Source organism: Aotus nancymaae, unplaced genomic scaffold (assembly GCF_030222135.1).
Source record: "Aotus nancymaae isolate 86718 unplaced genomic scaffold, 86718_ANA_hifiasm-v0.15.2.pri h1tg000014l, whole genome shotgun sequence".
NCBI lineage: Eukaryota > Metazoa > Chordata > Mammalia > Primates > Aotidae > Aotus > Aotus nancymaae.
In genome coordinates this window covers 5,006,885-5,022,363 of record NW_026988425.1, presented here as the reverse complement: position 1 = coordinate 5,022,363, position 15,479 = coordinate 5,006,885, and the positions used below count along the sequence as shown (strand labels likewise).

The 15,479-nt window shown below is 35.9% G+C and overlaps 1 protein-coding gene across 1 annotated transcript in view; it reads right to left on the bottom strand.

The window, feature by feature from the left end:
• Positions 1-15,479, bottom strand: part of ADAMTS16 (ADAM metallopeptidase with thrombospondin type 1 motif 16) — a 184,532-nt gene that overhangs the window by 99,975 nt on the left and 69,078 nt on the right. Inside the window, exon 10 of the mRNA XM_064375850.1 lies at positions 7,142-7,295. Coding sequence (XP_064231920.1) covers positions 7,142-7,295 — 154 coding nt within the window. The remainder of the gene's footprint in view (positions 1-7,141; positions 7,296-15,479) is intronic.

The following is a 15,479-nucleotide window of genomic DNA, read 5'->3' as shown; positions in this document are numbered from 1 at the left end:
AAAGAGCTTTTGCACGGCAAAAGGAACAGTCAGCAGAGTAAACAAACAACCTACAGAGTGGGAGAAAATCTTCACAATCTATACATCTGACAAAGGACTAATATCCAGAACCTACGACAAACTCAAACAAACCAGTAAGAAAAAAAAGCAAACAATCCCATCAAAAAATGGGCTAAGGGCATGAATAGGCAATTCTCAAAAGAAGATATATGAATGGCCAGCAAACATATAAAAAAATTCTCCACATCACTAATGATCAGGGAAATGCAAATCAAAACCACAGTGGGACACCATCTTACTCCTACAAGAATGGCCGTGATCAAAAAATCAAACACCAGTAGATGTTGGCATGGATCCGGCAAACAGAGAAGACTTCTTTACCGCTGGTGGGAATGTAAACTAGTACAGCCACTAGTATGGAAAAACCAGAAGAAAAAGTGTGGAGATTCCTTAAAGAACTAAAAGTAGAACTACCATTGGATCCAGCAATCCCACTACTGAGTATCTACCCAGAGGAAAAGAAGTCATTATTCAAAAAAGATACCTGTACATGCATGTTTATAGCAGCACAATTCACAATTGCAAAACTGTGAAACCAGCCCACATGTCCATCAATCAACAAGTGGATAAAGAAACTGTGATATATATGATGGAATACTACACAGCCATAAAAAGGAATGAATTAACAGCATTTGCAGTGAGCTGGATGAGATTGGAGACTATTATTCTAAGTTTAGTAACTCAGGAATGGAAAACCACACATCCTATCTTCTCACTGACATGTGGGAGCAAAGCTATGAGAACACAAAGGCCTAAGAATGACACAGTGCTCTTTGGGGACTTGTGGGGAGGAGTGGGAGCAGGACAAGGAATAAAAGGCTACAAATATGGTGCAGTGTGTGCTGCTTGGGTGATGGGTACACCAAAATCTCACAAATCACCACTAAAGAGCTTCCTCATGTAACCAAATACCACCTGTACCCCAATAACTTACAGAAAAGAAAAGAATGCAGTTACAATTGATGTTATAGTCAGATATACAGTGCATTGTCATTGTTTATATTTTAAGCAGAGGGATGCTTTTATCACTAATTCTGATTATCATTTCACATCAGTGTACAGAGAAAGCCATTGTTATATATGTAAACATGCATATGCACCAAATATACATTCTTTTATACAAAAGAAGGATGCATATGAATTCATATTGTCTATTCAATTTTCAAACTAGTGATAGGTATTTAAAAGAGATTCATCCCTTTCTAAAATATCATCCATCCATCATTTAGATTAGCACATTTCTGAGTGAGTCTAATGTGCCCAAGGCTGGTCTGGGCACTGGGTTATTTGCTTCTTATTGTTATTTCCTGTTTTATATCTTCCATTGAGAAACTTCTTGATCTCCACATTTCATCTGAACAGAATAGGCCCTTTTAAAAATAAAAATTTAGCTGGTGTTCTTTAAAAAAATAAGTTTTATAGTTTAAATTGTTCTGAGATGTTTCAATTCACATAGAAAATAAAAATATCTCTAATTGCCACATCATATCTAATTTTGAGATTTGGTGTCTGAGAGATACTGGTCACACACATAGCTTTAAATTTTTAAAAGAAAATACAGAGCTGGGTGCTGTGGCTCACACCTGTAATTCCAGCACTTTGGGAGGCCAAGGTGGGTGGATTGCTTGAGATCAGGAGTTCAAGATCAGGCTGGCCAACATGGTGAAACCCTATCTCAACAAAAAATAAAAAAATTAGCAGGGCAAGGTGGTATGCGCCTATAATCCTAGCTACTCAGGGGGCTGAGGCATGATAATTGCTTGAGCCTGGGAGGCAGAGGTTGCAGTGAGCTGAGAGCCGGATGGTGTCACTATACTCCAGCCTGGGCAACAGAGTGAGAATCTATCTCGAAAAAAAAGAAAAAGAAAAGGAAAAGAAAATACATAAAGTTTGTGTTCAAGAACAATTTTATATCCTAAGGAGTGATCTGATATTATCTGATTTTAATAGATGTATTGCTTGTTTAATTTCAAAAGATACTTCTACCGTCCACTATGAAGTAACTGGTATCAAATTCACTTTCCTGCAAAACAAAACAAAACAAAACAACAAAACCTCCACAAAACTATAAAATTATGTATACTACATATACGGACCAATTGTTTCAGGTCTTGGCAGTAGTCAACACATTACTATGATGCTCGAGAGAAGGAAACATACAAGGAGAATGCCACATTTGCCCACCTCTCTGCTTGGGAGCACTTTGCAGACCCTGCTGTGGGGAGGTGGATCCAGGCAGATGACAGCAGTCTCACGGATTGGAGGATGCAGAGATCAGAGTTGAGGCCTGTTCAGTAGCTAGGTGGGAGTTGGCTCATATACAAAAAAGTTGCATTGGGCTGAGGGCCCCAGGAGTCTGTCTTAAAATTTACTGCAGGCCAGGCGTGGTGGCTCACGCCTGTAATCCCAGCACTTTGGGAGGCCAAGGCGGGTGGATCACGAGGTCAAGAGATCGAGACCATCCTGGTCAACATGGTGAAACCCCGTTTCTACTAAAAATACAAAAAATTAGCTGGGCATGGTGGCGTGTGCCTGTAATCCCAGCTACTCGGGAGGCTGAGGCAGGAGAATTGCCTAAACCCAGGAGGCGGAGGTTGCAGTGAGCCGAGATCGCGCCATTGCACTCCAGCCTGGGTAACAAGAGCGAAACTCCTTCTCAAAAAAAAAAAAAAAGAAAAAAATTTACTGCAGGTCCTGATGGTGAGGGGTCAGCAGCTGATACATAGGAGAAGATTCCAGGTGACCTAGCAGAGGACCGCAGCTGCAGGCTGAAAGCTGGTAAGGGCTTCAAGACAGAGGATGCACAGAGCTGGGAGAAACTGGAGTTTTGGCTCACACAGAATGAGAGACCTCAATGAGCATCCTGGGCATTGAGTGGAGAGCCCAGAAGTCCATGCCTCACGGGGAAGAACCACACACGAGAGTACAGGCTACACCAGAGCACCCAGAGAAAACCGAAATAGATGAGCCCCAATGAAGAATAAAACAGTCTTCAAGGATCTAAAGGACTCACCTTATACATAACAACATAATATGACAGAAATATAAAATTATATACTATTCAAGAAAAAGTAGAGATAATAAGTGAACAAGTTGGGAAAATGCAGAAAATAAAGTATAAAATATGGAATTCAGGAACTAAAACCGAAGCCAAATGTATATTTCACTGAGTGTCTAGACAGTTTTCAGCTTCAAAACTGAGGATGAATTCATGACATTTTCAGATAAAGAGAACTGTAGATAATTGGTGGCTAGCACGTACGTGCTGTAAGAAATACTAAAGGAAGTTCTTTAGGCCTTAGGGAAATGATACCAATTTGAAACAGATCTATAGGAAAACATAGATACTAAACAGTAAATATAAAAGATGGTCTAAATTCTTGTCTTATTTAAAAGCAACTATTTTAAAACAAAAACTGCAGCACTGCATTATGTGGCATTTAATTTGCAGAGAAGTAAAATACACGTCAATGATAGGGCAAAGAAAATGGAGGCATGGACTCACTTGCTGTGAGGATCTTGCATTTTGCACAAAGTGGGCACAACGTTCATTCTACATAGGCTTTAAATTAGGGATGCATGCTGTAATCTCGAAAGCAACTTCTATAAATTAACTTGAGGAAGTACAGTTAAAAAGCAAGTCAAGGTAAAATACCGAATTAAACAAATAGTTTAATCTGAAAGAAGGCAGGAAAAAGGGACCAGAGAAACAAAATAGAAATGAGACTAATAGAAAATAAATAGCAAAATGGTAGATTTAAATCTGCTATATAATTTTTTTATTAAATGTAAATAGATTAAACATGCTGGTGAAAGGTTAGAGATGGTTCAACTGAACAGAAAAAATATTAGACAAAAGGATATTTACAGCAGGCACATTTTATATAAACACACACACCCACTGAACGTAAAAGAATGGAAAAAGTGATCACGCAAAGAGCAATCCCAAGTGAGCTGCTGTGTTTACATTAATATCAGATCAGCAGTATTCAAGCCAAGTGATATTACCCAACAGTCAAGAAGGGTATTTTATAACGAGAAAAGAGTCAGATGACATAGCCATCCTAAATGTATGTGAACCTGATTATGGAGCTTCAAAATATATAAAGCAGAAACTAATAGAACTAACATGAGAAATAGAAACATATATAACCATTGCTGGAGATTTTAACACTCATCTTTGTGAAACTGGTGGAACGAGTAGCAAATATGATGGATTATGCAGAAGATGTAAGAAATCTTACTAAAAAATAGCTAATTCTTAAATACTCTACCCAACCACTGCAGGATTGATATTCATTTCAAGTCTCCACAGAATGTTCACCAAGATAGGATCATATGCTAAGCCATGCAAAATGTGTCAATATATTTCAAAAGTATATGGAGAGTATATTCTCTGACAAAATTACTAAATTAGAAATCAAAACTAGTAAGTTATCTAGAGAGTTAATTATTTGGCAATTAAATGATATTTAATGTATTTCGAATACATTGGTTAATGAAGAAATTACTAGTTAAATTAGAAAATATTTTATGCTTATAATATTAAAAACCCAATATGTAAATATTTTCAGGATACAGATAATGTACTTGGAAAGAAATTAATAGCTTTAAATATATTTAATAGTTATTAAGAAAATAAGAAAGATTTAAAGTCAATTATCCAAGCTGCTACTTCAAAAGCAAGAAAAAGACAGGCATGCTAAGCCTTGAAATATACTAAGGACAAAACAAAACTCAGTGAAATAGAAAAGAATCCAACAAACAATTCTTAAAAATTAACATTAAGCCCAATATTGATGTTTTTGAAAGGATTAATCTGACAAACTCTCAACTAGACTGATAAGAAAAAAAGCTTTAAAAATACATATTATCATTATAAGGAATGAAAGAGGATATATTATTATAGATCTAACAGTAATTAAAGAAATTCATAGATATTCATTGAAAAAACATCTCCTTTAGTTTCACTTTTAATGATTCCTTTACTTTTTCCAATGAATTTGATCAGAAGACACTCCTAGTCTAGCTAGGAGTGTCTTCTGAAAAAGCCTTTATGTGTTAGTGTTGTTGAATCAATAATTACAAAAACCTTTCCATAGACAGAACTCACTGGTAAATTCTAATCAACACTTAAGGAAGAAACAACAACATTCTTATACAAACTCTTCAAGAAAGCAGAAGAGTAGGGTATACGCTCAACTGATTTTATTAGGTCAGCACAACTCTGATAATCAATTTTTGAAAAGAAATTATGAGAAGGAAATTTCCCAATAATATCAATCAAGAACATAAATGTAAAAATTATGAGCAAATATTAGCAAATCAACTCAGTAAATTATAAAAATGAGCAATAGATTACAACCAAGTGAGGTTATCCCAGGAATGCAGATTGACTTAACCTTCAAAGTCCAATGGAAAAAACTAAAGATCAATTAATAAAATTTACCACATTAATAGAATGAAGGAGGAAACCATATAACTATATCAATAGATCTTGGAAAAAATTTGACAAAATTCAACACAATTGTGTGATAAAATCTCTCAACGAATTGGGATTAGAGATGACTTCTTCCTCAGTTTGATAAGCAGCATGTGTGTAATAACCAACAGGTAACATCACTAATGGTGAAATATTAAACACTTTGCTTTTAATATTAATATATGGAGCAAGGTAATTATGATGTTCAAGAGCAGGCAACACTTAGTCAATTATGATAGAAATGAGAACAATCGTAACTTACTGGATTTGGGGAGGGGCTGAAGGAGGGGGCATAGCCCCCTTTTTATTTACCTAAAGCCAGAACCAGGAAGGTTCTGGCTTCATGTAAATAAAACGTGTCTTGAGCTGGTAACATGGGAGAACACATTTGTTAAAATTCAAATTGTACATGCAAAATGAATGTGTTTCTCTGCATGTAAATATTTCCTCAATAATAAAAATGCACCCTGCATTTAACTTTTTATTGCTTATGTTTTCCAAATGACACCAGGGCACCACGAATGACACAGCCCATGGTCACAAAGCTAACTACCAAGGAAACCAGAAGCACAATCTAGAAGATCTTATCTTTGACACAACCCATTAGTTTTTGTCCCTTTTCCTTAATAAACAGAAGAGTAACATTCAAGAAAAATTTCTTAGGGAATTCATATCTTCTGCCCACAAGAAAAGGCAGCATTGAGAATGTCTGCTGCTGCTGCTGACGGATTTACAGCTCTTGCTCCAGTCTGGGACTCCCCAGCCGGGGAGCTAAAGATCCAGTTCTGGCACATAGCCGGAATGGATCTTTGGGGAAGCTCTGCTTGAGTTTCTAAGAATGAAGATTATCATGTTAGATTTAAGTTGGGAGTATTCCCAATGCATTTTGAAATGTTTGGAAATTTCTAGAGGACTATATTTTCATCTACTTTCTTGATTTCATTATAAACTAGAATAAAAGAAACCTTAAAAATAGTTACTTTTATTTAATTTATGGGTTGCTTGTCCTGTGTTTGATAGAGCAAGTTCCTAAATCTCGATTTTCCCTTTCTAGCAAGAGCATATGTCTCTGTGTTACATGAGGAAATGATGTTAGGAAATCACTCTGGTAAAGTCCCTGGGGTTGACGGAATGGATACTACCTTCTATGAGAGACAACTCTATAAATACATTATTTGGGGAGAATTTATTAATCAGTAGCCCTAGATAGGCTGTTGTTTTATACTAAACTATGCTTATATTGGAAGAGAGGAGGGGACTTCGCTTTTTAAAACCATTTTAAAAAATGCAGAGTATTAATTTGCCAACTTACACTGACTAAAAGTTATTGCTAAGCTTCCACATGATAAATCAGAAAGAAAGATCCGACCTAACAGGCCAAGTCGGTTCTCTAGCGAAAACTGATACCCACAATAGTATCTCCTGTCATCTTCTTTGCCAGTAAAGCATGTGTTTCCTGTTATACAGGACCAGCCTTAACATACAGGATTTGACATTTGGTAGGTACCCAATAAATGCAGAATACATCAACATCAGTTACACTAAATAAAACAGTTTTATGAATCATGTTGCATTGAGTATGTGCCAATAATCACTTGCCTTCTTAAAGTCCAGCATGCAGAGCTTGGCTTTCTCTCCAAACTGCCACTTGCACTGTGTGTTTGCATCATATAATTCTCCTGGCAGTTTCTCAGGATACTTGTATTCCTTCACAGGCTTTGGCTGATCAGCGAGGCAGATAGCTTGGGCCGTGCTAAAACAAAGAGGAGATGAGCTACTGGTGACTGTCCACAGAGTTACCAAAGGATGTGCCACTAAGTATGCCTTTCTTCCCATGCAATTTTACAACATATATTGTGTATAGAAAGTGGAGAATTTTTTCTCCTGAGGTACATAAAATATTTATTTTAATTACATTTAAATACAGAGATTTCATTTTCTGAAATTATTTATTATACATTGTACTTGGTCCAGGAAGAGGAAAAGTTTGAAAGTTTCTGAAGGATGATACTTTTGAAATTTAAATTTATTAAATTTCTCAAACTTATGAGGAAAACTGCAACTGAATAATTACAACCAAGTGTTGAGTGTGAGAAGCTCTTATTAGGACACTTTTTATGCATTCTTCTTGCCAGAATCAGCCAACATATGGACGTTGTAAAAATAAAACACGGTCTATCTCAAAGACTGGAATTTTCTTTCTTTGCCTCTTATTCTTTTTTCCCCATAGGCTAAGAGTCACCTATATATTATCTTCCAGATTCCAGAGGTTCTTCATGGAACACCGGATTTTCCCCAGCAATGCTCTATGCTCAGGAACATTTCTGATGACCCCCAAGTCAAGGAGAAAATTAATCTTGCTAAAATTCACTGGTAGACGGCTAAAGACCACCTAATAATTTCTTTTTCCATAAATAGAGTGTCCTCTTCTCTACCAGGATGTTCTTTGGTATAATTTATGCTTTTGGGGAAGAGTATTAAAATATTTTTGTTTTTTCAAATAGCAACTAAATCCCTCCTATAAATTTCAAATAGGCCCTTCTCCCAGTAAAGCAAAAAACAAAAACCTATAATCACAATACAATGAGCAATAACAGATCATCCTCCAAACTTGGTTTCAAGTGGTTGCCCACCTTTACTGGAAAATTTCTGGCTCATTTCTGGGACCCTGGTCCCACATTCCACTGCTTCAGAGATCAGGACTCTATGCATAAAAAACAACAAATAGCCCAGATGGGTTCTCTGTGAATTACACCAGAGATTAGGGAAGAAATTATACCAATTCTCTACAACCTCTTCCAAAAAATGGGAGCAAAGAAAATACTTCCTAAATTATAATACGAGGTCAGCATTATCCTAATACCAAAACCAGACAAACACATTACAAAAAAAGAAAGTTTTCCTTATCTCTCACAAGCATAGATACACAAATTCTCAAAAAACATTAGCAAATTGAATCCAATAATGCATGAAAAGAACTATGCACTATGACCAAGTGGGATGAATCCTAGGTATGCAAGCCCTGTTTAGTGTTCAAAAGTCAATTGCATCAACAGGCTAAAGAAGAAAAAACACATGATCACATCAATAGATGAAGAAAAAAAATTTGATAAAATGTAACACTTATTCATGATAAAAATAACTCCCAGCAAACTAGGAATAAAGGAGAATTTCCACCTACAAAAATACACAGTTAACATTATAATTAATGGTGAGAATCTTAAGCTTCTCCACTAAGATCAGGAACAAATAAGAATGACTCCTCTCATCACTCCTTTTCAACATTGTAATGGAAGTACTAGCTAGTGCAATAAGGCAAGAAAATTACATAAAAGGTTTACAGATTGAAAAAGAATAAATAAAACTATCTTTGTTCATAGATGACATGACTGTCTATGTAGAAATTTGAAAGAATCCACCAGGGAACTCCTGGAACAAATAAGTTATGTCAATGTTGCAGGACAAAAGGTCAATATGCAAAACTCAATTGCTTTTCTATATACCAGTGACAACCAAGCAGAATTTATTGAAACTTAAAAACATGTCATTTATATTAGCACCCCCAAAATGAAATAGATAAAAATCTAGCAAAATATGTACAAAACCTACATGAGCAAATCTACAAAACTCTGATGAAAGAAATCAAAGAAAAACTAAATAAATGGAGAGATCCTTCATGTCCATAGATAGGAAAACTCAATCTTGTCAGGAGATTAATTCTTTCCATCTTAATCTATAGCTTCAATGCAATGCCAATCAAAATTAAAGGAAGTTATTTTGAGGATATAAACAAACTGATTCTAAAGTTTATATGGAGAGGCAAAACACTCAAAATAACCAGAGCAATACTTAAAGAAGAGAACAAAGACTGACAATATGAACTTCAAGAAGAAGTGGTATTGTCAAAAGAATGGACAATTAGATCAATAAAACAGTTTAGAAAGAGCAATAATATACCCACATACATATAATCAAACGATATTTGACAAAGGAGCAAAGGTAATGAAATGGAGAAAAGACAGCCTTTTAAACTGACCATACTGAAACAATTGGTCATCTACATGTAAAAAAAAAAATGAATCTGCTGGGAGCAGTGGCTCATACTTGTAATCCCAGCACTTTGGAAGGCTGAGGATGGTGGATCTTGAGGTCAGGAGTTCGAGACCAACCTGGCCAATATGGTGAAACCCTGTCGCTACTAAAAATACAAAAATATTAGCCAGGTGTGGTGGTGTGCATCTGTCATCCCAGCTACTCAAGAGACTGTGGAAGAAGAATCACTTGAATCCAGGAGGTAGAGGTCACAGTGAGCCAAGATCACACCACTGCACTCCAGCCAGGGCAACAGAATGAGACTTTGTTTCAAAAACTAAACTAAAATAAAATAATCAAAAAATGAATTTAAATGCAGACCTTATACCCCATATAAAATTAACTCACAATAGGTCATAGAGCTAAATATAAAATGTACAACTATAGACCTCCTAGAAAATAACATAGGAGAAAATCTAGGTGAACTTAGATATGAAAATGACTTCTTTGATACAACATCAAAGGCACAATCAATGAAAGAAATAATTGACAATCTGTACTTCATTAAAACAAAAAATGTCTGTTCCGTGAAATAAATGTCAAGAAAATGAGAAGACAAGATAGAGACTAAGAGAATATATTTGTAAAAGACATAGCCACTAAAGGACTGTTATACAAAACATGAAAATAACACTTCTAATTCAAGAATAAGAAAACAAACAAAAAGTGGACAAAAGTCCAAACAGACACCTCATCAAAGAGTAGATAAAGGTGGCAAATAAGCATATAAAAAGATCTCAACATCATACACCATTAGGAAATCGCAAACTAAAACATCAATGAGACATCACGACACATCTCTTAGGATAGTGAAAATCCAAAACGCTGACAATGTCAAATGCTGATGAGAATGTGGAGAAACAGGAACTCTCATTTACCTCCAGTGAGAATGCAAATGGTCCAGCCACCAAAAGTGTGGGTGCACAAAAGAAAATCATTGCAACCACTTTACAAACAATTGACCACAATAACCACACGGACAAAATAAATGTTGCCTTTTTTGCATGCCATATACAAAAATTAAACAGTCTACACATGATAAGCAAAACAATAAAACTTGTAGGAGATCATGTGTGAGAACACCTTTGCAACTTTAGAACAAGTGGAGTTTGTTTTTTTTCCCATCAGTGTACAAAAGCACTAATCCTAAAGACATATTAATAATTTGATTCCATTAAAAAAGTAAAAATTTCTGTTTAGCAAAAATCACCATTAAAAGTATAAATAGAAAGTTATAGAGTCAGAGAAGATTTTATAATACATATATTTCAGAATGGGACAAAATGTTTATATTCATAGTGCATACAATACTTCCATCAAGAGAGAGGAAAAAAACAGGGTCTAATTTTTTTACATGCACAGAAGATTTTAGGACTTTATTATAAAGGTTATCCAAGTGGCCATTACACATATGAAATGTATTCTATCTCATTAATAACACATTGATATGAAACTACACACCCACCAGATACCTGCAATGAAAAATATCAACATGACTAAGTGTTGGGAAGGATTTGAAACCATTTGAAAGTTTCATATATGCTTCTAGGAGTGTGTCCTCACACAGTCACTTAGGAAAGCTGATTATTACTGTCTATTGCAGCTGTGCATGTAAATTTATGACTCTGAAAATTCCATTCCTATGTATACTCAGAGGCATATATGCAAACCAAGAGAATATTCACTGCTGTTCCTTATAATAGACAAAAATTGGAAACTCAAATGTCTATCACCAACAGAATGAATGAATAAGTTTTAATATATTTATATATTTAGTATATAAGTCATATACAACATAACTAAGTAGACTAATGCTATATTTAGATACAGTAACAAGGTTGAATCTCATAATGCCAAAATGATACATTACTTCCGATTCCAGTATACAGTGTCCCATGTCAGGAGGGTGGTTTCCACTGGGCAAGAGAGGAAGCGGTTGGAGTGGGGAGAAGTGGCTTCTAAGGTCCTTATCACACTCTGTCTCAAGCTGAGTAGAAGTTGTACCACTGTGTTCATTGTGTAAAAATTCATTGAGCTGTATGCACTCTTATCATTTTGTACTGTTCTGTATATATTTTGTACACAACAAAAATAATCTTAATGAACACATTAAGGCAGGTCAAAAGTATCATTACAACATTTCAAAATCCCTTTCCCACTCTAAGCAGTGAACCAAAAAATGTTAATGAGCTTGAGAGATTTTTTAGTTGTATCCAGTCATTTTTCAATTAAGAAGACAGGGGCCCTCAGAAAAGGTTATATTACCTGCGAAGGTCAAGACATCCCCAGACATGGGTGAGAAAGACATGACCTGATTCCCTCTGCCCTTCATTCCTCCTCAGCAAAGTGCCTACCCTCCAGCCTTAGAGTCAGTCACACTAACACTGCAGAGACTACAATTGGCCATGACCTAAGATGAGCTTTGTATCACAGAGCAAGGTGTGAGTCAAAATGTATTATTTCCATTATGTGCAAAAACAAGATTCCTGGGCTCTCAGGTCACGTCTCATTTTCCCATCAACAGAAGTAGCATGGGCTATAGCACCACCTATGCTCCCAGTTTCCTGTGATGATGGTCACCTTTTGCGTGCTGGGATGTGTTCAGGTTCACGTGGTCAGAGAGCTGGCATTTTCACTGATCTGCAGGGCATGATTTAAATGTTTTAAAAGTAAACTGAAGATGAGTCCCTGCTTCATTAAAATAATGAGCTAGAATTTCCCTAAGTCATAGGCCTCCCAGATGCAAACATGAATACTCTGATGAGGTCTGTGTCTGTTAATGGAAAATGACACATGACTTTGTTGACTAGGTAGATGATTTAACCCAAACGAGCAGCCAGCCTTCGCAACTCTACCAAGGATGGAGAAAAGCTGTACTGAAAACACTTGAGGCCAATTGAGTTCCCTTACATTTTTTCCACTATCAAATGCTTGACTACTAATAAGGAGAACAGATTCATCTTAAAAGGTAGCCATTTGTCCTTACTCATTGTTGGGATCATATCCAAAGAGCCACCTAATTGGTGGAGAATAAGATGGTATTTTGATTAGTTGGAAATCAGGAAGTCAGCAAACAATCAAATAAGACAGTCTGAGATTCATTAAATCAGTGAAAAAGCAAGATTTAACACACTGTAGAAGTGTCCAATTTGCAACTGGTTTTTGAGTAAAATGAACCTTAATAGTGAATTTGATAAGAGACTTTCTTGGAAAATTAAACCATTCAAGAAAACAAATTTGTAAGCATGTAAAACATTACCTATTTATTCATATTCACATGGTCTAAAGAAATTAGTAAAGTCCCTGAAAATAAATGTTTACCATTGAAATGCTGCAGAAGTGTTTTGCTGGATTAGCACAAAAACACATCAGCACACTTCAGTTTATAGTTCAGGTGTTTCAGTATCACAGACTGAAAACAGCTTTTAATTTCAATATCTTAATAATGATTCTTAGGACTATATTATGTTTTCAAGATTACATTCTATTTTCAATGTCCTTGAAATAATTATTCCCTGAGCATGCAATTATTTTCTTTCCATGAGTCTGCCTATATTTCTTGGCAGTTTCAGAACTTTCTTTGGACTTTCATGATGCTCGTTCTCATGACACACCCAAATTATAATTCCCTCAGTTCTTAAGTTGTCAGAGGATATTTCAAAATATAAAAAGTGTTACTGTATCTTCCTCATAACCATTAAGATGAAAAAGAGGTTTAAAAAATTCTGAATCTAGAAAAATTATAGAAAGGATCTGAATATGGAAAACTCCAAATTTTCCTCATTAATGCAAATAAAATCATGGTGAGCCTAAAGTGAATAAAAGAGAGGGGGGGGGAGAGAGAGAGAGAGAGGGAGAGAGAGGGAGAGAGAGAGAGGAGAGAGAGAGAGAGAGAAAGAGAGAGAAATGTGAACAGCTGCAAGAAACAGCTAAAAACAATGCTAACAATCCCCAGCTTGACTCTGACAATACCATGCAGGGAAAACAAATCCTAAATGTACTCATATGCATTACACCAATTGCAGAATATCTTTAACATTGTCTTTTTTGGTAATAGAAGTTAAAAAAATGATCAAGTGTATACTCCTAGAATATGGGTTTATATTACCTGATACACACATTGTCCAAAATATTGCAACTTATTCTGGGTGGCATAAACTATGAAACACAGTCATTCCTTAATGTGTTAAAATACCTTGAGTTAGGCCTTGAAGTATGAACACCAAAAAGGATGAAGCTAGAGGAACAGAGCCCCAGGAGACTGATGATCACGATTACGGCTGGGAAGACGGAAAGTCAGGATCTCTAGAGAATGAGGGAAGAGGCAGCCATAGGGACACCCTGGCCACAGGTGGGCCCTGGGGCAAAAGGCCACTGGAGTAAAACCAACAGAAGTACTGGTGTGATCCCACTCAAATTGTGTCCTAGGAATAAGAAGACAATTTGTGCAACAGAAAAAAAAGAGCTCTATTAATTAAATAAGTGAATAAAAAAGAAAGAAAGAAAAAGTGGGACACAAAGAAGGAAGGTCAGTGAAAGGCAACGAAGAGGCCAGTTAAACACTGAAAAGTCTACAGGATCTAACAGAGTAGGGGACCTTTGTCCTCGGTTCTCAGTTTGGAATAACTAGTTCCTAGTTTTGACTGCAAGAACATGTGAGTTACAAAGACTTGGAAGGTGGATACCTGGTTTCCTGGCCTGAGGACTTCAGGAGTGCTGCCAAGATATTTTTTCTTCCCCCAAATTTGGTGGAATCTCCATGGAGATTATTTTATTGGTTCATGCAAATGTCTAAACTCATCTTACTGTATACATTAAATATGTGTAGTTTTGTGTATTAACTTTATCTCATTAAAGTTGTTACTTAAAAAAAAAACCCTTTGCTTTTGTTGGAAGTATTAGTATTTGCCCTACTTTCTTACAATAGAAATATATTTCCTTTCTTGTCAAATTTCAAACTTTCCTGTCACAACTAGGCAGCTCCTTAGAATCTATACATTTGTGTCCTTACTCTGTTGTTCATTTTTAAATTTTTATTTGCTTCTTCTCCTCATCTGACTTTCAATTTTACGAGTAATCTTGTGATTTCTTGTGTAATCTTCTCCAAATTCTTAAGGTGGTTGTGTTTATTAGTGTTCCCCAAGAACATTCCCTTGAATTAAGAATAATTTTTATACTTTCTTTGATGAATCTCAAAAATACAATTTTCGAAAACATTGTGAATGAATTTAATTGAGAACTAAACACAGCAGCCCATTTCCCTTTAGTATTTTCAAGTATTAGTGTATTTTGAAAATAAGGAAACATTTTTGTGTATCTTCTCTACTAGAATCAGTGAACTACTCTGAGTCAATATGTTTGTTAAGAGCAAACACAATCCTTCTATGTGTCTAGCAAAGTACATGTCTGTCTAATGAATGAACATATCCTCCATTCTGAATAAGAGTAGGTCTTCCTGCTAGGGCCAAAGAAACAGTATTCCTTAGACAGCAAAGGGGCAAACACGTGTGTCTTCCATGAGCAAAAACATCAAGCTGCAATTTGTGCCAGGTGCTGCCATTCAATCTGAGCAGTTGTGTTCAGAACGGAAGGGAAGGAGTGTTGAGTTTAGGCAGATCCGGCATGTGACATCCACTCAGAGCCCATGAATGCAGATCTAGCATGTGCCCTGCCTCTGCCGTTTCTCACAGATCAGTCATCTTCAAGACACAAAAGCTGCTTTCTAAACACATACAGACTCTCATTTATCTTTTTAGTAGCTGAACCAAATTATTTCTTAGTACTTAAAGATTAATAATAATAATAATAATAATAAAGGCTAGATTGCAACACGGTTGCTTTTCCT